We start from the raw sequence: 21315 nt of genomic DNA on the forward strand, positions 1-21315 counted from the left end.
GCTGAGCCACAAAGGTGCTGAGCCTCCAGGCAGGTGCTGTGCAGCTGAGGGAACACTCTGTCAATAGCCAGGAGGACAGTACAATTATATTTTGTCCTCAACTATCGACACAGTGGCTCCTAAATGCCTCCTCTCTCTGTGTTATCTTCACAGGTCACCTTGGTATTCAGATGGTCTGCGACAGAGGAAGCATGAAGGGAGGAGGCTAAGTGCCAGTGGTGGAAGTCACACTCTGAAGGTGATCTGCTGTGACCCAAAAGCTTTCTGACATTCTTTGCCTTGCTTCTGATAGAGAGGAAGAAACACTTCTTCTCCACACAGTGTCTGTAAAGTCCCAGCAAGTTGCTTCCCTGCAGAATGTGTAGTTTCCAGCTCCAGGAGATTTCTTTCCTGCTTCCCGTGTGGAAGTGGCTGCAGGATCAGTCCCATGGGTGGACTTGGCTCTTCTGCTGGGATCACACATCATAACTAGGTGACTGGGTTCAGGCCCATTTGCAGACCCATGCAATAACCTCTCTCACTCAGGTTTTTCTAATTAGATATTTTTCCTCTGTCTGATTCTCTGAAGTTGCTCGGAAGTGTAGTGACAGAGGATGTTGCCTGGTCAGTCACACACTGGTGTGTGTGATCAGTCCCTGTATTAAATACCACAGCACGTCTTAAGTGACCCTTTGTTCACACACTCATCTGTGCTGCTGGTAAACCTGTTCCATCCTGCCTTGAGCTGTTTTGGAGGCAGGTTACTGTGATGAAGTCTGGAAATGGGAATGACCGGGGAGCTTTCCTAATGGATGGGGTCTGCTCATTCTGCTTGCATGCCAGGTTGGGCTCTGCAGTGCCTTAGGTCTTATGAGGGAGCATCTTTCTCCACCAATGCACAGGCTGTGCTTCTGCTTCCCATTCCCAAACCTGTCCACCAAATTCTGCTTGAGTAGTACTTGGACCTGAGGATTTCCATGTTTTCTGTGTGCTCCTGTGCTCTTCTCATGTGTACAGTTGTTGGATCACCTCCCACCTTTAGCCACACTCAGGGACAAAGTGGAGGCAGCAATTAAAAATAAAAGGGCAGTCCATGTAAGTATGAGAGGAGACAAGCCTTCCATCAGAATAAATTAGAAGGCCTGGTTTATAAAAACAAAGGAGTGAAAGATAGCAAGGAAACATCTGTGGCTGGCAGGGAAAGACAGTAAGAGGAATATTTGAAGTGAAATGACAAAATCTGCATCCAAGCAGGTTGCAGACCACCTGCAGCACGTGTAGGAAGCCTTGCCAGGGCCAGGTCCCCCTTCAGAGCAGTGTGCTCAGCTCTGTTTTGGCCATGGCCAGCAGTGAGTACATACAGGGCCAGCTTCCCTTGTTGGGCCTGACTTGAGATCTCTCTCCACTGTCCTAGCAAATGTTTTCCTTAATGCAAATCCCTGGTTCATCTGAATCCTTGCTGCTTGGCACCATCCTGACCACGGTGTGTACAACTGCTTCTGCCGTGCACTTCTCTGTGTGTGGCTACAGTGGCATTTTAGGGCTAATTAAAACCTTTACATTGGTCCCCTGGGTTGCAGGTGCTGTTTGAACTTTCCTCTTCTCCACAGATGACTGTGACAGGCCTTGGGCACTGAAGGTGAACAGGGGAGCTGTATGGGACTGCCTGTACAGGGCAGGGCAGGCTGTGACTGGGTACACAGGTGGTCCTCACTTGTGCAGAGACAGTGGATTAGTAACTCCAGTCATGCAGGAGGTGTTAAATTTCCATCATAAAAGCGTAACACTATAGTGCCTGTTCTGCACCTTATGGTCAGATTCTCTGTGTGTCAGATTCTCTGTGTGTCAGATTCTGTGTGTGTCAGATTCTCTGTGTCCGATGGCTCTTTGTCATCAGACACATTCATCTTTTTTTTTTTTTTTTAAGGTACTATTCCTGTCTCACCCTTTTTTCCTGTTAAAAGAGAGGGAGAAGGAATTAATGTCGTGTTCTCATCTTACTGCTTGTGGTCATCTCTGGCAACAGAAATGCACCTCATGCACCTTGGTCAGTGCATGGCAGCATTTGCCCCTTGCAAAGGGGAGGGAACAGCAAACACCTCCCCTGTGTTTCTGCAGCAATGGGCTATAGCTGACCCTTGTGCCAGGCTGCTGGCAGGGGAATCCTGTCAGGTAGGACAGGCATTAGAGGTTTTCCAGTGTTATTTACCAACCACATCCACTGAAAGCCATGGGGAAGGCAGCACAGGAGGGAAGGGGTCATTCTGCTGTTTAATGAGCGTCTGCAGTGCTCAGTAAATCACCAATTATTGTCCCCTTGCTTAGGTCCCAGTCAAAACTTCTCTTTCCTAAAGCAAGCATTTCCGTCTTCACTGAGCATGTAAATTGTTGGTTTTCAGACTTCATTTACTTGGGTTCTGTCACTGGCACCAAGTGCCATTTTTGACATCCAAAACTGGTTGTGAACTTCCTGCTCCTTTAGTTGTTCCAGGCAGGAGCTGAACCCTGCTGCCCCCTCCCATGTGAACAAACCAGAACCCCGTCTGTCCTTGTGCAGGGTCTGTCTGGGGCCTCTTTCCCCACTCCTAGCTGTGCATGCCCCACTGTACCAACTCAGTCCTGCCTTCAGGAGCTTTCCAGCCTGTGCCAGACATCCAGCTGACGTGCTGCCCTTGGGGAGGTGCCTTTGCTTCACACCACAGAAAGGTCCTGTGGGTGTGGGAGCAGACAGTGTCAGTGGCTGCCAGCAAGAATAGCAGCAGTACATGTGGAGAGCCAGCAGTACACAGGGATGGTGTGAAATAAATAAGGTCCTGAGGACTGAGACACCTGCTGTGTATATATTTTGAGGAAGGAGGTGGTTTTGTGGGTCAGCTCTTGCTGTGCCCTGTGGTGCCTGTTTGCAGCTGCAGCATCCTGGATTGTGCTCAAGAAATGCATCTTCAAGTTTAGGTTGGTCCAGAAAGGATGTATTTAATGAACCTGAGTGTGACCAAAAGCACAGCAGTTGCAAGGACCAGGCTCCAAAAGCACTTCCTGAGCTGCACTGCAGCACTGCTGTGGATGTGCCCACCCTGCCTGGTCCAGCCCTGCTGCTCAGGTCACAGGCACTGTCTGGAGACCTTGGCTGCATCCCATCTGGGGAAAATCCACAGGTCTCTGGCAGTAGCAGTATCAGAGTTTGGAAATTCTATGGTCAGCTAAACCACTGGGCACTGACCAGGTAAGATTGGGAGGGGATAAGAAATACACAGTATCAGTATAGTATTTGTATCCATTTCATGTAGACAGCTTTCCAAGAAGCCTCATCTAAAGTATTTCTGTAAGCAATATCTGATGTCTTTTATTAAAGCTCTGGGATAAAGTAAATACAAATAGTTGCTAATAACTGCATATGGTACAAAGTGTTATGAGGACAAATTGCCTTGAATAAATACAGTCATCCATTTGAAAAGCTTCAGGAAAGAGGTGTAAGTCTCAAGACCTTGAAACCAAAATCCATTGCAGCAACAGACCAAAGGAACTGCTCTATTTAGTTCATTGAAGAGAATTTTAAAAGCATTCCCATCAAAATCTATAAATGATTAAATGTTGAGATGCTGGACATAAGAAAGAAAACACTGAATTTAATCCTGCACAAACTCAGGCAATGGGTAAGGCTGACTTCAACTGTGATAGGGCTTAATCATTAGAGCAGTTTACTGTGCATTATAGAGGATTTTCTATGCTTGAAATCTAGAAAATGGGCTGTATCTGCCCTGGAAACACTGGGCTCACCACAGGACTCGCTGGTGGAGGTTTCTGGCCTGGTACTGCAGGAAGTTGAACTTTATCATCCAAGTGGTACTTTCTGAACATAATATCCATGAAACCTGGACACGAGATCCTTACTGTTACATCCTTATTGACAGTTATTGAGATGGCTTTCTCTGATGGCTTCTTTGTCATTAGCTGTGAGGATTTTCCTAATCTGGTCCCCTTTCCAGGACATGTTAAGCACTCATCCATTTTAGGAACCCTTTGAAAATGGAACATTTAAGAGTTAAGCTGCCATGGGGACTCAGGCACCAAACCATCATTTCAGACTGCACAGTTCAAAGTGTTTGTCTGCAAAAACCCTCTTCTAACCCCACAGATGTGTGGCCTCCACAGGTACCTCAATCCTTCCTCATAAATCCCTTCCCTGGCTTTGGGCAGGTGCCCAGCTCGGGGTGACTCTTCCAGGCTGTGAGGATGAGCCTTGTCCAGGGCCAGTGTTCACCCCCAGCTGGGGTGCAGCACCTTGGCCCAAAACAGTGACACTGAAACAGCACCCATGACAGCAGCCCCCATTCTGTCCTACAGGCTCAGAATGGAATTGAAACCTTGATCCCAGCAAATAAACCATCTTCAGATCTCAAGCTCACCGAAATCTCTTGCTCTAGTGGCCTTCTGTTTCTTGCCATGTTAACTCGTGGCCTTCTCTGAGAAGCAACAAGGAACCTGGGACTCTCTGAGTGAGATGTGGTCCAGATTTCCCTCTAACTGTTAATGAAAAACTGCAGAGGCAGTTTAAGACCTCTGCTCCAGTCTAACTCACTCATACTTTTATTTCTCTGTACATTCCTGCAGCCTTGTCACATCCCAGAGCTGAGCTGGGGAAGGATGGAAAGGGAGAGCTGTGCTGGGAGGGCATCACTTGAGTGGGATAAGGTTCCTTGTAACACCTGTTTGTCAGGGAAAGCACAGATTGGTAACTGACCTGTAATAAAGTATTCCCTGCAGTTCCCCTACAATGTAGCATTGGTTTTCACACCATTTTTTTTTTCTGGTTTTGCTTTGGTTTCTAGGGTTTTTTGTTGCCTTTTTTTATGGTCTACTAAACATTTCTATTCAAGGGTTACGACCTTTCATTTCAGTTGGGAACGTGACTGGTGTGGCTCCTCCTTCCTTTTAGCTCCAGCCTCCTTGGGAAGACCTACAAAAACATTCTGGCTCTTCTTCAGTTCTTATCACTTGTCTGTTTTGGGATAGTTTTCACTTGTGGATGCATCTCATTCTGCTCCCCATTTCTAGGAAGTGAGCTCTGCATCAGGAGTATGTAAATCCCTGGCAGTGCTGTCCATCCAGCCTGGAGCCTTTTAAAGCTTACAGAAAAACCAAGCGTGTCCAATTTACTAAATATATTCCTTTTCACTTCTAGGTCCTCCTGTTGAGCCCCTGGAGCCAACCAGGCCTTTACCAACTCTTCCTGTTCGCAGAATTCACTCCACTTCGGAAAGAAAACACGAGAGACAGCCACGGCCTCCCAGTCCTCCTCTGGGTGACAGGCCAGCTCTCCCTGGCTCCAAACCGAACATCTGTGATGGCAACTTTAACACTGTGGCTCTCTTTAGAGGAGAAATGTTTGTTTTCAAGGTACTAAGAATTCCCGCTTACCCATGAGTCTTCCCTTCATTTTATTGCTGGAAAGGGTTAATAGAAGTATTTGGTAGTGAGATTTGAAATGGCTGTGAAAATAGCTCTGTTCCTCTGGGGGTGATGACTGAGCAGTATTGGAAGGAAGTGTAAGCAGATTGGCTCTGTAATATTTGGAAACAGTGCCTGATGGGATTTACAAAATGCCCAGGCAGCCTGTGCTCCAAAATGTGAACTGGGTGCATTGGCAGAGAATTCAGACACCACCAAGCCTGAGAGGAGCCACCTGTAAAGCCAGGGAGCAATACCAGTGCCACGGTTAACCACAGAATCCTAGAGCGGTTTGGGCTGGGAGGGACCTTAAAGACCATCTTGTTCCACTCCCTGCCGTGGACAGGGACACCTTCCACTAGACCAAGCCCCATCCAAGCTGGCCTGAAACACTTCCAGGGATGGGGCAGCCACAGCTTCTGTGGGAACAAGCCTCGTTGTCTCAGAGGTGACATGCACAGAACTGGGGCTTTGGGAACACTCAGCCTACCTGGGGAGTTTGAGTCAACCTTCCTTGTAAACTACAGCCAGGGAGGAAGGAGAGGCTTTGCTCAATAACCCATTAGGGTGCCTTGAATATGGACATCCATGATCCCCTTCCCAAAATACCAGTAGCTTTCACTCTGCCCAATGGGTATGAAGTGTGGAGAGAGATATATTGAGGGTTATTAAATGGACAAACCACATCAATTGCAGAATATTACTGAAATGAAACTAGTTGAAGGTTGGGATGGTATCTGGGAGAAGTCTCACAGGTTCTGTCCTGCTCATGCTCATCCCTGAGCATCCACTGCAGCTTTAACTAATGATCTAATATCTAAAGGAATATTTCATAACTCCTTTGTGCCTTCAGACCTTGTGTGTTTCACACAGTCACCAGGTAATGTTCAGGCTGTCTGGCTCTCCTGGCCTCTGAGAGTTGAGCTTCAACTGTACCAGGACAAGCAGGACACCTCAGTGACAAGACATGGAGAGGTCACAATGCTTACAGCTGTGGACTCTCTTCCCCCTGCTCCTTTTCCCTCTCCTTCTTTCCACCCTTTTTCACAGCACCATCAATCAACATCTCCCCCTTTGGGCTGCCATCTTCCCCCCAGAGCACTTCCCACACTGAAGACAGTGTTGGGCTGGGTTGGAGCTGTCACCTGAAGCAGGACTTGTGTCTGTAATGGTTGTGGGGCCTAGGCAAGAATTAGCAGTGCTGGATGCTGGACCCAGCCAGGTCTGACTGCAAGACAAAAATACTTAGTCTCAAGAGGCTTCTGGTTTTCTCAGGATCGCTGGTTCTGGCGTCTGCGCAACAACCGGGTGCAGGAGGGGTATCCCATGCAGATTGAGCAGTTCTGGAAGGGCCTCCCTGCAAAGATCGACGCAGCCTATGAGCGCTCTGATGGCAAATTCGTTTTCTTCAAAGGTACAGTACAGTTCAGTATGAGCCAACCACTCCTGCCTCACCTCAGGCTGCTTTTAGGGCATGAAAATGGTGAAAACAGGTACGCTGCACCCTTGTCCTTTTCCAAGGGGGCACTTCAAGCAGCCACATTGATCCTTCAAATACAGTTCAGTGTGGGCTGGCCTTGCCAGGGAAATCTCTGTATAGAGTTAAGATCAATTAGGGGAAGTTGACTTTCATGTGATAACAAGAAACAGCTCCTATTTCCCAGGGAGTGTCAGTTCCCCCCCTATCCTTGAACACCTTTCACCAGGGCACTGAGGCCTCTCCAGGTACAGGGCACTCCCAAACCTCATTTCTGGACAAGCGTCTCCTAAAGAGACAAAATGACCAACCTTGTGCTGGGACCCACTTTAACTCCTTGTATGGTGACAGTGTCTGAACAGGATCCTGTAACTTGAGAGCAAGTTGTGAGCAAGGAAGCGTGGCTGGAAAGCATGTCCAGTACAAAACCACAGGCTTCTGAATTTGTGTCTGCAGCTTCAGTACCTCAGCTTTTTAAACTGTATGAAAACTTGAGAAGGCTCAGGGAAAGGCAACAGAAATGTCTAAAAAGCTTGGGCTGACCAAGACCTCAGCCTGAGCAAGGGATGGCAGACAGGGGATGAGACAAGTCTTTGAAATCATTACTGGCATGAGAAGGTAAATGGGAAAGGGCTGTTCAACAGCTCTCCCAAAACAAGAGCTGACAAGCAGCAGATGAAATAAGGTTTCAGATTCAAAATGGAGGAGCAGCTTTTTCACAGATTACAGTTAAGCCTGGAAGCCCTCAGCATCCTATGGTTCACTGCAGTTGGTTTAGGTTCGTATTGATTCAACTCCTAACCAGGCCAATCTGTTTGTTGTTTGTGTCCTCACTCACCTCTAGGAGATAAGTACTGGGTTTTTAAGGAAGTGACGGCAGAGCCAGGCTACCCTCACAGCCTGGTGGAGCTGGGGAACTGCCTGCCCCGGGAGGGCATCGACACGGCGCTGCGCTGGGAGCCCGTGGGCAAAACGTACTTCTTCAAGGGGGACAGGTACTGGAGGTACAACGAGGACAAGAGAGCAACGGACCCAGGATACCCAAAGCCCATCACCGTGTGGAGAGGAATCCCTCAGGCTCCTCAGGGGGCTTTCATCAGCAAGGAAGGCTGTATGTGTCTGCAGTCATTACAGCTGTGAGATTGGGAAGAGCTGGTCTGTGCTGGGAGCTGGGCAGTTGGATGTGGAGTGTTTTGAGTATTTTCTGATCCAGGAATCAAGTCTCAGAAGCCCTGGGGTCATCTGGGCTTTGTGAGCAGCAGCAGTTTGAGATCCTTCCTGACCCTTGTCCCAACCCACACACCTCCTTCAGCTGCTAAACCACATTATGACAATCCAGCTCATAGGGAATGGGATTTTTCTGTCACAATAGACCCAACTTTTCCTGGGCCCTGTTTCTGAGGATGCTGGAAGTTACATTTCCTCCTAATTTACCTGTGGTGAGCTCTGGCTCTCTGCTGAAGGCTCCAACCTGTCTGATGTTAGCAGTTAGCCTTGAAGTTATGCTCTGAGTAGGGGCTTGGAGCTCCAGAGAGGCTCCTTCCAACACATTTCTTTCTCTGATTTGAAGAGTTCCTCCTCCTCCAGTTAGGGAAAGAGCCAACAGAAGGGGCTTGTGCCATTGAGGCTGTGTTCAAATCTGGAGCTGTGGTGTGAGAGGAGGGCTGTAGGGCTGGGCCAGGCTGGAGGATAGCAGTGAGACCAGCTAAGCTGGGGAACAGTGCAGGAGACCAGCACTTTTCACCACAGCTCCCTTCTCCTGTTCTCTTTCCTTTTTTTCTAATAACTTGAGAGTCATTAGAAAATGAGTCATCTGGGGAGAGAGAGGTGCTTCAAACAACATGTAGCATAAAGCATCACCCTTTTATTAGCAGCAGGACAGCACTGCTCCTTAACACAGGCCAAATCTTCGTGATTCTGTGGCAAAAGGATTCATCTTACTCAGCATTTGCTCCCTCAGGCTGAATGAACAGAAGCCTGGTGTTCTTCCAAACACTGTCACACCCAGGCACATGTTGGCACCCTGCAGATGATGTTAATCACTTGGTAATGACGAGCACATCTTTACAGATGCTGTAGTAAAAAATAACTCAGTGCAGAACCCTTCCTTTAAAGTTAGTAGGGCTTTGTTTTTTAATTCTCAGCTTGTCTTGGCCAAGGGGAATGGTGTTCCATGGGCAATGTTGAACACACAAGCCAGGGTTATAGCTTCTCCTTTAAATCCCAGCTCCAAAACCACATTGACTTTACAATGGCTTGGGAATGCCCTGGATAAAAGTGTTTTATTGACTTAGGTAGTGGCTAGTTTCAGTTGTCCAGGCTCCCTTAATGTCCTTCCACAAGCACAGGTCATTAACCGGAAATAGTGAGAAATACTCTTTGTTTTGTCTCCTAGTTTACACCTACTTTTACAAAGGGAAAGAGTACTGGAAGTTTGATAACCAGCGGCTGAATGTGGAGCCAGGCTACCCCAGGTCGATCCTCAGGGACTGGATGGGCTGTAACCAGAAGGATGTTGAGCGGAGCAAGGACCGGCGCCTCCCGCATGACGACGTGGATATCATGGTGACAATAAACGACGTGCCCAGCACTGTCAATGCCATCGCAGTGGTGATCCCCTGCATCCTGTCCCTGTGTATCCTTGTCCTGGTATACACAATCTTCCAGTTTAAAAACAAAGAGGTGCAGCAAAATGTTGTGTACTACAAAAGACCTGTCCAGGAATGGGTATGACACAGCCCGCTGCACATTTCAACTCATTGAGCTGATTAGGACTATGGACACACACAAAAAAGAGAAAATGCATTGAAAAGCCTACCAAACAAAACTACTTCAGTGACCTACAAGTTTTGAACACCCTGGGATGGAAATAAGCAGGAAAACTGGAAAAAATACAGGCAGGCAGCCTTGCAGCGTGGAGCCTCCTTCCTTCGTGCTGCTTAGGTCACCTGCCGGTCGCGGTGCCATCCACTGGCTCGCTCTGCCAGCACCAGAGTCTTCGAGACAGGTTTCAACTGATCTGGGAAACTTCCTTCAGTTCCCTGCACCAGTGCTCCCTGTTAAACCCAGCATTCTCCAGTGTAGCTAAACCACCTCTGAACAGAACCATTTTTTTAATAGCTGTCTCATAAATGAATTAAGATCATGAAATCTATGAACAAGAACAATTTCAGTGTCATAAGCAGAAGACATTCTGATGCTGAATCATTCTAAAAAATCTTCTTAGTTTATTACAAAATCCAGGGATCTGCCTGGATACAATTTTCCAATACCTGCTGGTCAGATGTTTTGTACATTCATAACTAATCAATGCTGCCACTCAGCACAGTGCACAAGGAACCACCGAGCACTCAAAGAGGTACCGGAGTGTGGAGCAGAAGCTCAAGAAGCACCAAACAGACACCTGGCAACATCAAGCCCTAGACTGGGACAATCTGAAGACAAAGTAATTTGGTCTAAAAATAAAAAAACCAACCAAAAAACAATCATGGTTTTTGTTTTGGGAGCCACTCATGAAAGAAATATTTAAATGTCATGTAAGTTGGTTTAAGCTCCTGCCAGCAAGAACCAATGGTTACCAAAATACCAGGAATGTGTATAGATGCAGACTGCACTCTGCCTGTTAAGACGCTGGGAAAAGATGAGTTGTTGTTCCGTGGCATGTGTAACTAGATTGTGGAATTTGTACGTTGGGTTTCAGGAGAATGGAAATGTTTGTTTGGAGTGAGGTTGTCATTATATTTTGCTGAAATAATCAAGGTACAGTAAGAATTAGGCCTGTTTATAAAACTAAATCCAACCCCTGTAGATGTTACAAACATTGTATGCCTTCAAAATTGGGGGTTATTTTTTGTTTCACTCACGTCTTCACAGGCAAATATTTGGCAAGGACCAAAGGAAGCATGCCACACAGTAGAATGAGTTGACCATGTTTGACAGAGCCATAAAAATCAGGTAAAGGCAAAAAAACCACCTTAACTTTCAGCTAGTGACTTTCCACAGATCTCTTCCTACAACAGTAGCTTCTATTTATCCCTCTTACAGTTGCAAGTGGTTCAGGACATTGTGCCCTAACCATAAACTTTTGATTTTCATGTTGATGCTGATATTTTTACCATGTTGAATAAGAGTGGAAGAGTCTATTGCAGCGCAGTGTAACAGTGAAGTCCAGCACTGTACAGAAGTGCCATCCATGTCAGCACAGGAATTGCTTTGCCTGCTCACCCTGGGGAACAGGTGATTAACCTAAACCCTCTGCCTATAACTGAATTCTATTGAGTGCAATGGAAGTGCAATGCACAGAATGTCCACTTAGTATAGAAAAAGTACAGCTTTATAATGTCAGCTCTGAAAAAAGCCCCAAGGACTACAAACATGCTAAAACTATTCCTAATTACAATGAGGAACAAAGCAGCAGAGAGATTGTTAGCATTCCGGATTGCTAATTAGTGCTCAAATATTGCTCTGGTGAAGCAGGATAGACACATAGATTCGTCTGGTGAAGCCCACTAGGACTGCATTAACGCGTGGTTTCAAATTGTATTTTGTCCTTCATAACTGATTTCCATAGCCAAGCTGTTTATTGTGTTTAAACATAAACTATTACCAACATATTACAAAGTAAGTGAGAAGCTCGTAGATGCGAAACTTTGAACTGTAGTGACAAAACGTGCTAACGTCTCATGATGGGTGAAGGGAGTGCGAAGGACCAAACAAAGTCAGAGCTACTGATCAGACACCCCCACGCTACTCCGCGTTGCTCTGTGTACCAGAGGTGTGGTGGGACACACACCACGGACGCCACAGCCACATGGCACCTCGGTCTCATCTGTACGCTGCCATCTCGCTGGGACTGCGACAGCCCAAGCCTTTGAGCAACTTCCAACAGCCATCATTTAAAAAAAAAAAAAAAAAATTAAAAAAAAATTTACAATGGAGAGCCATGTCTGGGTTTGTTTGTATTTTCTCCTCCCTGCTGCAAAGGTAGGGTTTTGGCCTGTCCAAGGAACGAGCTGCTCAGGCAGCGCAGTGCCTGGGTGCACTGGAGGCTGAGCAGTGTGCCCGGCTGCAGCAAGGCGAGCTGCTGTCCTGGGCTGCCAAAACCCAGCCTGAGCTGCTGTCCTGGGCTGCCAAAACCCAGCCTCAGCTGCTGCTCCACAGAGCCACAGAAATACCTCGGGGCCTTTTCTACCTGCCCTGGGGCAGGTGTTATGGTGTTGGAGTTTCCAGGGGGTGAGGTATTGCAGGAGGTGTTCAGGGGGTGAGAACAGCACTCTGCAGCCACAGGGGGGTAAGCAGCTTTCCTCCAGCACAATCCCATTTGTTATCATCTCTGTTTTGCTATGATCAGCCCCTGGACAGTCCTAGGGTAACTTGGATCTGGGCACAAACATGTTTTTTGTGTAAGGGACAGTTCCCACCCCTGAGCTCTTTGCTGGGATCCTGTGCTGTGCTGCAGCACTGGACTCGCTGCCCATCAGCCTGGCCAAAGCTCTCTGTAGGCAGGGGCTGTGTTCCAGCTCCTGTCCAGAAGTGCAGGACATGTTGTTCCCACAGGGGAGCAGGGATCAGCAGTGCTAATTCAACTCTCACAAGCAAAAGGCTGTTCTAAGTGTATTCCTGTGATCCTGCTCTGCAGCACGGGGGTTTGGACAGCCCAGGGACCCCGGAACACCCTGGACAAGCTGCCAGGGTGCCACGCTCACTGTACTGCACTCAATATCCTATTTGGTTTTTTTCCAGTTTTGACTACTTTGAATAATTTCATCACCATTCAGGCTCATCATCCCAGGAAATTTAGACATTTGCTGGGATGCATGATCACTACATTCACAAAAGTTGGTCCTCCACTAAGGCAGATTAATTATTCCTAACTTATAACTAGTCATTAAACCTCAAGATCTCCCATCTCACACCGTGAGGACCCAGAGGTTTAAAAACCTCTGTAAAGGATCCTGATGAAAGTTTTTGGCCATTAAAGCACACACAGCTACACACCCCAAGACCTCACTGAACCCAGTTATGAGACTTTAATTTCTCCCTCCTGTCACATTCATCCCATGGCTAGATTCCAGCCCTTCTCATGGTATCACCTATTTGTCCAGCACACCTTCAGTTCCTCAGATCATTCCTGCAACCCTTCCTAGCAGCTGAAATCACGTGTTGCCTTCCACTGCCTGATGGCAAAGGTGCCAGATGGCTTTAGCCATGGTCTGTAACCCACAGCTTTGTAGCTCAGCAATTTCATTTTTAAGAATCCCAAGAACCCGTGGGAGCCCAGCTCTGGGGACATACAACTTGATTTTATTGTGTGTTGCCTTGGAGATGAAAGTACATGGAAAGGGTCAGTCAAGTGCTGGTCAGTCACTGTGCTTGTGCCTCGGGCTGTGATGCCAAGGGCCCGTCACCTGCTGTTCTGTAACCCTGCACCTGGGCTCATTTCACCCTTGCTGAGGCACATTGCTGTGCTCAGCCTCCTCCTCACCACCCTGCTCCTGCCAGCTCTGGCACTGCAGGGCAGGATCTCAGGGGAAGTAATGGGCAGTGCCATGAAAATTTCACTTCTCCTTTCCCCAGCTTCTTTTGGAGTTCTTGAGACCCAAAATTTAATGTAGATGAGCATTACCCCAAAATACCTATTTGCAGAAACGCTTGGCAACCACTGTGCAATATTTGCATCTCATCTACACATAGTGCTCGGGCTAAAGATGCTTCATGGATTTACAGCTCATGCTGCTTTGAGCTGTTTGGGCTTTGTTTTCCTAATTAGCTGCAGACATTGTTTGCTTTCTTGACCATTGCTGAAGCCTGAGCACATCCGTTCCAATATGGACCTTCCATCAGGAATGTGCTCTTGTACTGCCCAGAGTTCACCACTACGGGGTGAAATTTGGATTCTTAACCAAATGTGCTTCACTTCACACTCAGCTGCACTAAATTTACCCTTCTGTCCAGTCCTCATCCTCACTAGTCAAAGTCAGTGTGGCCACAATTCCCTGCCCTCATCCACTGCCTTTCCTAAAGCAGACATTTAAGAAGGCTTCCCTCATTCCATGGGATCACTCACCCAAGGTCCCTAAATGCCTTGGGCACAAAATCCTGCCAAATGCCTTTTGAGAATACAACTAACAGTACAAGAGACCTTCTCCCTATCCCTGTGGACTCCTTCAAGAGCTGCACAGGTCTTCTGAGACACAACTTGCCATTGAAACACCACGTTTATCCTCTCTCATGATCCATGTTTCTAAATCCATTCTTTATTATAGTTTGTTTTCCTTGTACACAGGTCCATCTCTCTAGTTCAGAATTCCCACAGACCCATGTTCAGAACAGGTATCACATTTGCTCCACCTAAAAGCTGAGCCCTGTGAGGTGGCCAAAGGGAAGCAGCTTCTCACTCTAAATACTGAGACAGGCTGAGAGGAGACCTGGAGTCAGTGCCAGGACAGGTGGTGCATGATATCAAAGGGTTGATATCTGATCAGAGATGATCATGGCAATCTTTATTTTAAAGTTTAAGGAGTAACCTTTTATCAGCCAAATCTTACAAAGCCTTCCCTGAACATCCAGACAGTAAAACAAAAATGGAAATTTACTCAATTTTCTACAAAGCCCAAAGCACCTGGGCTGAAAAGAGCTCTGCCCGTACGGCCCTCAGGTCATCATTCCTCAGGAGAACCCAGCTGAGAGCAAGGCAGCTGTGTGGAGACAAGTGACAGCTTCCTCTTACCCTCAGGATGGGAAATAGAGGCACTTCTATGCCTTCAGTGCACCCTTAATGGACAAGCAGGAAAGCAACTGAAATGAGATATCACTGAGCAACAGCTGTGTAGAAAGAAATTACTATCTTCTGCCCAAAAGCAGCACCTACAGCTGCTTTCCATCTGGCACAGGCCAAGCTCTTCATGAGGAAGCTCCCAAATCTGTAGCCTCTGACTGATGATGTGACTGCTTAGAACTGTTGTTATTTAACCTTTGTCTCCAAGGTAACTCCAGATGAGGTGGTCCAAATTCATTGGGATTTGCTGACTTCGAAGAGTTTCCCGTTGTAGGAGGTGAACTCCTGCAGGACAAATTACACTGGCAACAGTCTGCCTTTTGGGCTCTCTTGCAGGTGCCTCAGAAGCAGCACAGGTGACACCAGGTCAAACACTGCCCCAGGGACTCCCATACTGTTGTTGTTAAAAGCCCTTGGATTGACACTGAAAAACTCATTTTTATCCAAGCTGATCACTTCAGAATCACCATCCCATGGGAAGAGCTGCAAGTGGGGGCAAAAAAGCAGGTGATGACTTTTGAATTATTTTGTGGCAAGTAAACTACTGTATTTTTGGTATTGGACATACAGAGGGGTCTTATGTGTACCTACAGCAGAAACACCACTTGAACAGGAGTGTGGAAAGAGAGGGCAGCGTATGTCGTGCCAAAACAAACTGCTGTGCAGCAGGACACTGGTGCAAGACTTAAGGCAAAATAATCTCTAGTGACCAACATCCAAGAGCAACAAGAGTAAATATTGTGGGGTAATTTGAGGGGCTCAGTTGGCATCACAAAACCAGAAAGCAGAGCTGAAGAACTGAGCAAAGGGATAGAGAGCATTCCTTATTTGTATCTTACGCATGTTATTTGTCAGTTTTTGTGGTAACAGTTTACAAAAGATGACAAAAATTTGGTTTTGGAGCCTCTCCCTTGGGCCAGGCCTGCAGAAACATCATCAGAAGGTCTGGATGTCTGTGATCCAAAGTGCAGCTCAACACTTCACTCCTTAGGAGCTTTCTGGGAAGTAGGAACCAACACTGCTCATGTCAGGCTAAAAGACAAAACAGAAAGAAGGCTTAGTAGTGCCAGAGTGCAGAAGGCATTTCAAAATACCAGCTTCAGTCAGTTCTCACCTTCCCACTACAAAGGCCCAGAAAATATTTCCCTTCCTAGAAAATGACCTCTGAAAAGAGGGAAGCAAGATGATGTGGCTGCTAACAGCCAGCCACAGGAACAGACCTCTCAGGCTGGCAAAGGCAAAATGCACATTCAGCCTGGCCCAGGTAATGATCAACAGCTCAGAGCAGGTTTAATTATGGCTCTGATATGCTCAGAGACATCAAGACTTTGTACCCAAACTGTAACAGGGCAGAGAATTCTTTAAAGGGTTCTCCACTGAAGGAATTCCTCATGCCATAAACAATTCCCAGATTGTGGCTGAGAACTCAGCCACCAAGTTACAATGCTCAGGTCATTCAGGAACACACTTTTAGCACATCAGTGGTCCTCAGGGTTGTAACTCAAAGCCCAAATACAGTTCCCACAGGACATTAATCTATGCTTAGGCCTAAATGTAAAAACATTTGCACACATTAATGAATGGGGAAGGTCCCATATCATTACCACTCCAGACAGAAAACAACACCTGCCTCACATTAAAAAGTATCTTGGACAAAGCCTTTAACAAAAAGGCTTAAAAAAAATTCAAGTTAGCAGTTTTAAATATAAGAAGTTTAAGGAAGCAGCAGCTGACAAGTTCCACAGTCTTTCTGCCTCCAGCAATGGTTATAGCAAGCATTTGAAATAACATCTGAATAACTACAGCAATCAAAAACCAAGATGACAAGCAAAGTCACTGGTATTTTAACTTTTAAAATAAGATTTGTTTTTAAAAAAAACCCATTCATGTCATAGCTGAGCACTGAACAGTTAGAAAAGAAAATCTCACAGCTGAAACAGATGTTATTTCTCACAAGAAGGATTCTCATTGCAATGAAACATTCCATAACCCAATGAGTAACTGCTGCCAGTAACCAACAAAAGGGGAGAGGAAGTGAAAAAATGATAATTAAAAAATATAGCTCAACTGTGAAACCAGCTGCTTTTATAATAAAATCTCGCCTGTTTTGACCATGATTCTGCCTGGAGGTAGATCCTCCCTACCTGTCAATCAGGGAATCCCTCATGTTGGTGGCAATGGTGCTTGGCTGAGCCTCGTTGAGCCTGAAGATGCTCTCGATGACGGAGAGCTCGGTGCTGGTGGTGTCCAGCCCACAGAAGGCGCACCAGTCGTTGACCACCATCCCTGCTGCGATCACCTCGCTGCCGCGGTTCACCGTCCCCGCCTGCCAGGGACACAGCAGCAGTGAGCAGGAGCTGGCACTGCACAGCTCCTCACACACTGCTGGCACAGGGCTTTACTGGAGGGCTCGGCTCACACCGCTGAAAAGATGAGCTCTGCCACCAGCAAAGTTCTGAAGGTGTCAGATAAAATGATGAACAGCCTTTACTCTGGTGAGAAATCAGTGTGGCTTTCAGTGAAAGAGAATCCAATAAGCAGGAAGGATAATAGCATTCACACATCCAACTGAGCAGGCACAGGAGTTTCTTACTTAACCATTTCAAACATTGGCTTCAGCCAAACCACAGACAGCCTCACATTCTGTATCTGCAAAACTTGCACAATCCCAGCAGAGCAACATTTCAGAATGCAGCTGTAAGCACTAAGCAGCTTATTCAGACTCAGGAAAGACAAGAAACTGTCTGGAAGACTTGGTTCAAGTCTTTTCCTCACCTCCCACTCAGAATAACTTCACAGTGAAACAGTATCTGGGAGCCCCTGAGCTGGAGAAACACTGCAACTGAGTCGGGAGGGAATGGGAAGAGCTAACAGTCCAAAAATGCCTTACCACGAGTGGGACCTGCAGCAAAGAAGACAGTTCGTCCTGGTCATCGATTGAAGTTTTGGGGTGCACGATTCCTCCTTGATTACTAAAAACACAGTAACTTCCTACCAGCACCTGGTCTGCTACTGTTTGTCTGAAAACCTCCACCTTCAGCACATCTGCCAAGATCTCTTCTGTCTCCTGCAAATGGAAGGAGGATAAAGCCTTCAGCTAAACAGTATTGTGGAGTGGGAAGTCAAGTTATTCCTGCACACAGCCCTCAGCTGGGAGCCTCCCACACTGCACAGCCCATTGCAACCCAGCCACGGTAGCACACAAAGCCAAGCTCCATGTGTTCCCAGTTTCCTGTGTCACTATAAACACAACCTCATGCTTTTGCTGAGAAATGCCCAAATCCCCCCTTTCTGTTGGCAGTACATAATTTGTATTAATTCCCAGAAAACCAGTCCCCTTTGGCCTCAAACCACTGGGACAAAATGGTATTATCCTTATAACTCTAACAACTTCCTTCCTCTCTAAGTTTCACTGTGAATTATTTTGATTTCTCTCTCTCTGGCCATCTTACTTTACTTTTTACACTTTTTTAAAACATATAGTGCAAAGCCTTCTCCCATCCCCTTTTTCCCTTTGCACTCCTGCCACGAAGTCCCATCTCTTCATCACCTTTAGCAGAAGCTGGAAGCAAACACTGTCAGGAGCTGCAGCCACACAACACATCGCTCTCAATGCTGTTAAGGTATCAGTTCTCAGACATAAAATAGGACTGCTTTGTCTCCTCTGCCCTTATTTTAAACTCTCATACAAGAACCTTTTCTTTTTCTTTCAGACCCCTGTAATCATGCACATCCATGGTCTCTTTCAGCTATGACATGCTCTGGCTCACTCAGCTGTAGCTTGTAACTCCTTCTGTGGTCCTCACTGCACTCCTCCTTACGCTCTTTACTAGACCTGTGCACACTCTAATTCACTCAATTTTATGCACACAAAGCAAACTGCACCCAATGATCACTGAATCACAGAATGGTTTGGGTTGGAGGGACCTTAAAACTCATCTCATTCCACCCCTGCCATGGGCAGGGACACCTTCTACTAAACCAGGTTGCTCCAAGCCACATCCAACCTGGCCTTGGGCACTGCCAGGGATGGGGCTTGGAGCTTCTCTGGGCACCCTGTGCCAGGGCCTCACCACCCTCACAGGGGAGAATTCCTTCCCAATATCCCATCTAGCCCTGCCCTCTGTCAGAGGGGAGCCATTCCCCGTGTCCTGTCCCATGATACACATGACCCCCCACTCCTCCATTCTCCAGAGCACACTGACCACAGCTGAGCCGGAGGGAACAATTCCAGCTGCAGCCTGGGCAGCCTCCCCAGCCCCACTTTGAATGTGGGAGTGTCCCAGAGCCCCGTACCCTGTCCAGATCTGGGTGAACCAGGGCCACATAGTCATTGCATGTGGTGACATTGCCCAGAGCTGACAGCCGCTCCTCCACGCGCTGGATCCGCACGGAATCCGGGAGGCTGTTGCGGATGTGCTGAAGCTCTTGGTCTGTCGTGCTGCTCGGGACCAGCAGCCCGTGTCTGTTCCCTAAAACGACAAAAGAAAATAGAATAGAATGAAAAGAATGTTTCTACAGGGTGCCCTAGCACTTCCCTGCTGTTCACACGTGGCTTGAGCTGCTCTTGCTCTGTGTGCTCCTTCCGAGCCCAGAATTCAGCCCAGGAGATTTAAAAATAACCTGCACCACGGGAAAAGAAAATCCAGGCTGAAGCACGGAGTGTGGGTGAACGGCACTGTCTTCACTCCCTTCTCTCTTCCAACAGGACTAAAGGAAGCCCGAGGCTCTCAGTGAGACACTTTAGAAGGAACTCTCCCTGCAGATGCCATTTGCCCTACAAAAGGCCCAGGTGCTACTGTTTGTGTGACTGTGGCAGCACGACTGAAGGGTTAAAGGAACAAATAAGCAAGAAGCTGGTCTGACCTAACAGGGTCTCACCAGGCAGAGACACGTGAAAGGCTTTTCCCTGACTTTCACATTCGGTAATGCCTCCCCTGCCCGGGCCGGCACTGAGGAACAGCGGAGCTTCCCTGGCCCCAAAAGCCAACACTCCCCCCAGCCCGGCTCCCGGGCGAGTCTCTGTTCCCCTCCGTCCTTCACAGAATTCGCCAGGTTGGAAATGATCTTTGAAATCATCCTTCCTCCTCCTCACACACTCGAGGCATTAAAACAACCCCCGAGGGCGAGGGGCGCTGCCCCACGGGCTCCCCGGCACGGCTCAGACCCCGGTGCGGCTCCGACCGAACCCGCGACCTTTCCCCGTCCCCGCCGGGGCTCCTCCCGCCTCACGTACCCACACACATCCTGCCGATGATGCGGCAGCCGGCGATGGAGGCGTGAACCACCGGGATGGTCCCGAAGAGCTCCCCCTCGAACACGCTGCAAAGACAAAGCGCCGCGTCAGGGCCCCACGGGGCCGCGGGCAGGGCCGGGCAGGGCCGGGCAGGGCAGGGCCCCCTCACCTGTAGAAGTTCTCGGAGCCGCCGATGGCCACGAGGCAATAGGCGTTGGTGAGCTTGGCGAAACAGCCCAGCTCGTTGTTGTTCTCAAAGCTGGCGCGGACCGCCATGGCAGGAAGGGGAATGCGTGCGGGGCCGGGAATGGAGCCGGGAACGGGGCCGGGAATGGGAACGAGAAGGGAGCGGGGAACGGGACTAAGAATGGGAACAGAGCTAGGTCCGGTAAGGAAGCCGGAACAGGACCAAGAACGGGGCGAGAACGGGAACTAGGCGGGGTCGGGGCCGGGAAGGAGGCAGAAATGGAAATGGAGCCCGAAACAGGAACGGGCCGCGATGGCTCCGAGCGCCACCGCCTCAGCCGGAACCACGAGGCGCCGCCGCTTCCGCTTCCGGCGGGGGCGCAGCGGGGCAGAGCGGCACCGGCCGTGCTTGTAGGGGACAGCGCCCCCAAGCGGCCGGGAGGTGAGAGCGCCCAGGGCGCGCCGCCACGGCGGGGGCGGGGGCGGGACCTCCCCGGGACACGCTGAGGGAGCGGCACCGACCCCGGCCCAGCAGGGACCAGCCCGGGCCTCGCCACGGCCCTGGGGGACACAACCCGCCCCCGCATGCCCAGATCCCGCTTGGGGCTGAGCCGGCCCGTGTGTCCGCACAGCCTGCAGGGGCCGCCACGGGTTCACGTGCGGCATCGCTGCCCCTGTGCCGGTGCCAGGTGTGCCATGGCCGTCCCTGCTCTGTGCCTGTACCGGGTGTGCCATGGCTGTCCCTGCTCTGTGCCGGTGCCAGGTGTGCTGTGGTTGTCCCCGCTCTGTGCCTGTACCGGGTGTGCCATGGCTGTCGCTGCTCTGTGCCTGTACCGGGTGTGCCATGGCTGTCCCTGCTCTGTGCCGGTGCCAGGTGTGCTGTGGTTGTCTCTGTGCCTGTGCCGGGTGCTCCAGTGCTGTCCCTGTCCCTGGCCACTGTGGGCCACCCCCATCTGTGAGCAGCCCCAGCCCATGCCCTGGTGCCCCCAGGTGCTGTCCCTGTCCCTGTCCCAGCACGAGCCGTGCCTGGGCATCCCCTCCGTGCTGTCACTCGTGGTGTAGGACAGCAGACGTGTCACCTGTGTGCTGACAGGCCACCCATGACCCAGGTGCCACCTGAGCGCCTCACTCCTTCTACACCAGGGCCACCTGTGTCAGCTGCCACCAGTGTTCAGGTGTGCCCAAGGAGCAGCCCCCATCCGTGTGCTGACA

The 21315-nt window shown here is 48.9% G+C and overlaps 2 protein-coding genes across 2 annotated transcripts in view; one reads left to right on the forward strand and one right to left on the reverse strand.

The window, feature by feature from the left end:
• Nucleotides 1–11837, forward strand: part of MMP24 (matrix metallopeptidase 24) — a 43313-nt gene extending 31476 nt beyond the window's left edge. Inside the window, exons 6-9 of the mRNA XM_039563226.1 lie at nucleotides 5162–5376; nucleotides 6703–6841; nucleotides 7749–8015; nucleotides 9300–11837. Coding sequence (XP_039419160.1) covers nucleotides 5162–5376; nucleotides 6703–6841; nucleotides 7749–8015; nucleotides 9300–9637 — 959 coding nt within the window. The 3' untranslated portion in view covers nucleotides 9638–11837. The remainder of the gene's footprint in view (nucleotides 1–5161; nucleotides 5377–6702; nucleotides 6842–7748; nucleotides 8016–9299) is intronic.
• A 2301-nt stretch (nucleotides 11838–14138) lies between these two features.
• Nucleotides 14139–20462, reverse strand: EIF6 (eukaryotic translation initiation factor 6). The gene is made up of 6 exons (XM_039563228.1): nucleotides 20087–20462; nucleotides 19918–20003; nucleotides 18978–19153; nucleotides 17572–17748; nucleotides 16826–17007; nucleotides 14139–15713 (listed from the first exon to the last, which is right to left on the reverse strand). The coding sequence occupies exons 1-6, from the start codon at nucleotides 20191–20193 to the stop codon at nucleotides 15704–15706; spliced, it is 738 nt and encodes a 245-aa protein (XP_039419162.1). The 5' UTR covers nucleotides 20194–20462; the 3' UTR covers nucleotides 14139–15703.
• Between the last annotated feature and the right edge of the window lie 853 nt (nucleotides 20463–21315).

This window comes from Corvus cornix, chromosome 20 (genome assembly GCF_000738735.6).
Source record: "Corvus cornix cornix isolate S_Up_H32 chromosome 20, ASM73873v5, whole genome shotgun sequence".
Classification (NCBI taxonomy): Eukaryota; Metazoa; Chordata; class Aves; order Passeriformes; family Corvidae; genus Corvus; species Corvus cornix.

Bases quoted from the DNA above. Each gene is read 5' to 3' on its own strand.
- EIF6 (XM_039563228.1), bottom strand. From the start codon at position 20,193: ATGGCGGTCCGCGCCAGCTTTGAGAACAACAACGAGCTGGGCTGTTTC. The intron at 19,154-19,917 runs GTACGTGAGGCG...TTGTCGTTTTAG, and splicing joins CATCGGCAGGATGTGTGTGG to GGAACAGACACGGGCTGCTG. The intron at 17,749-18,977 runs GTACGGGGCTCT...TTCCATTTGCAG, and splicing joins TTCACCCAGATCTGGACAGG to GAGACAGAAGAGATCTTGGC.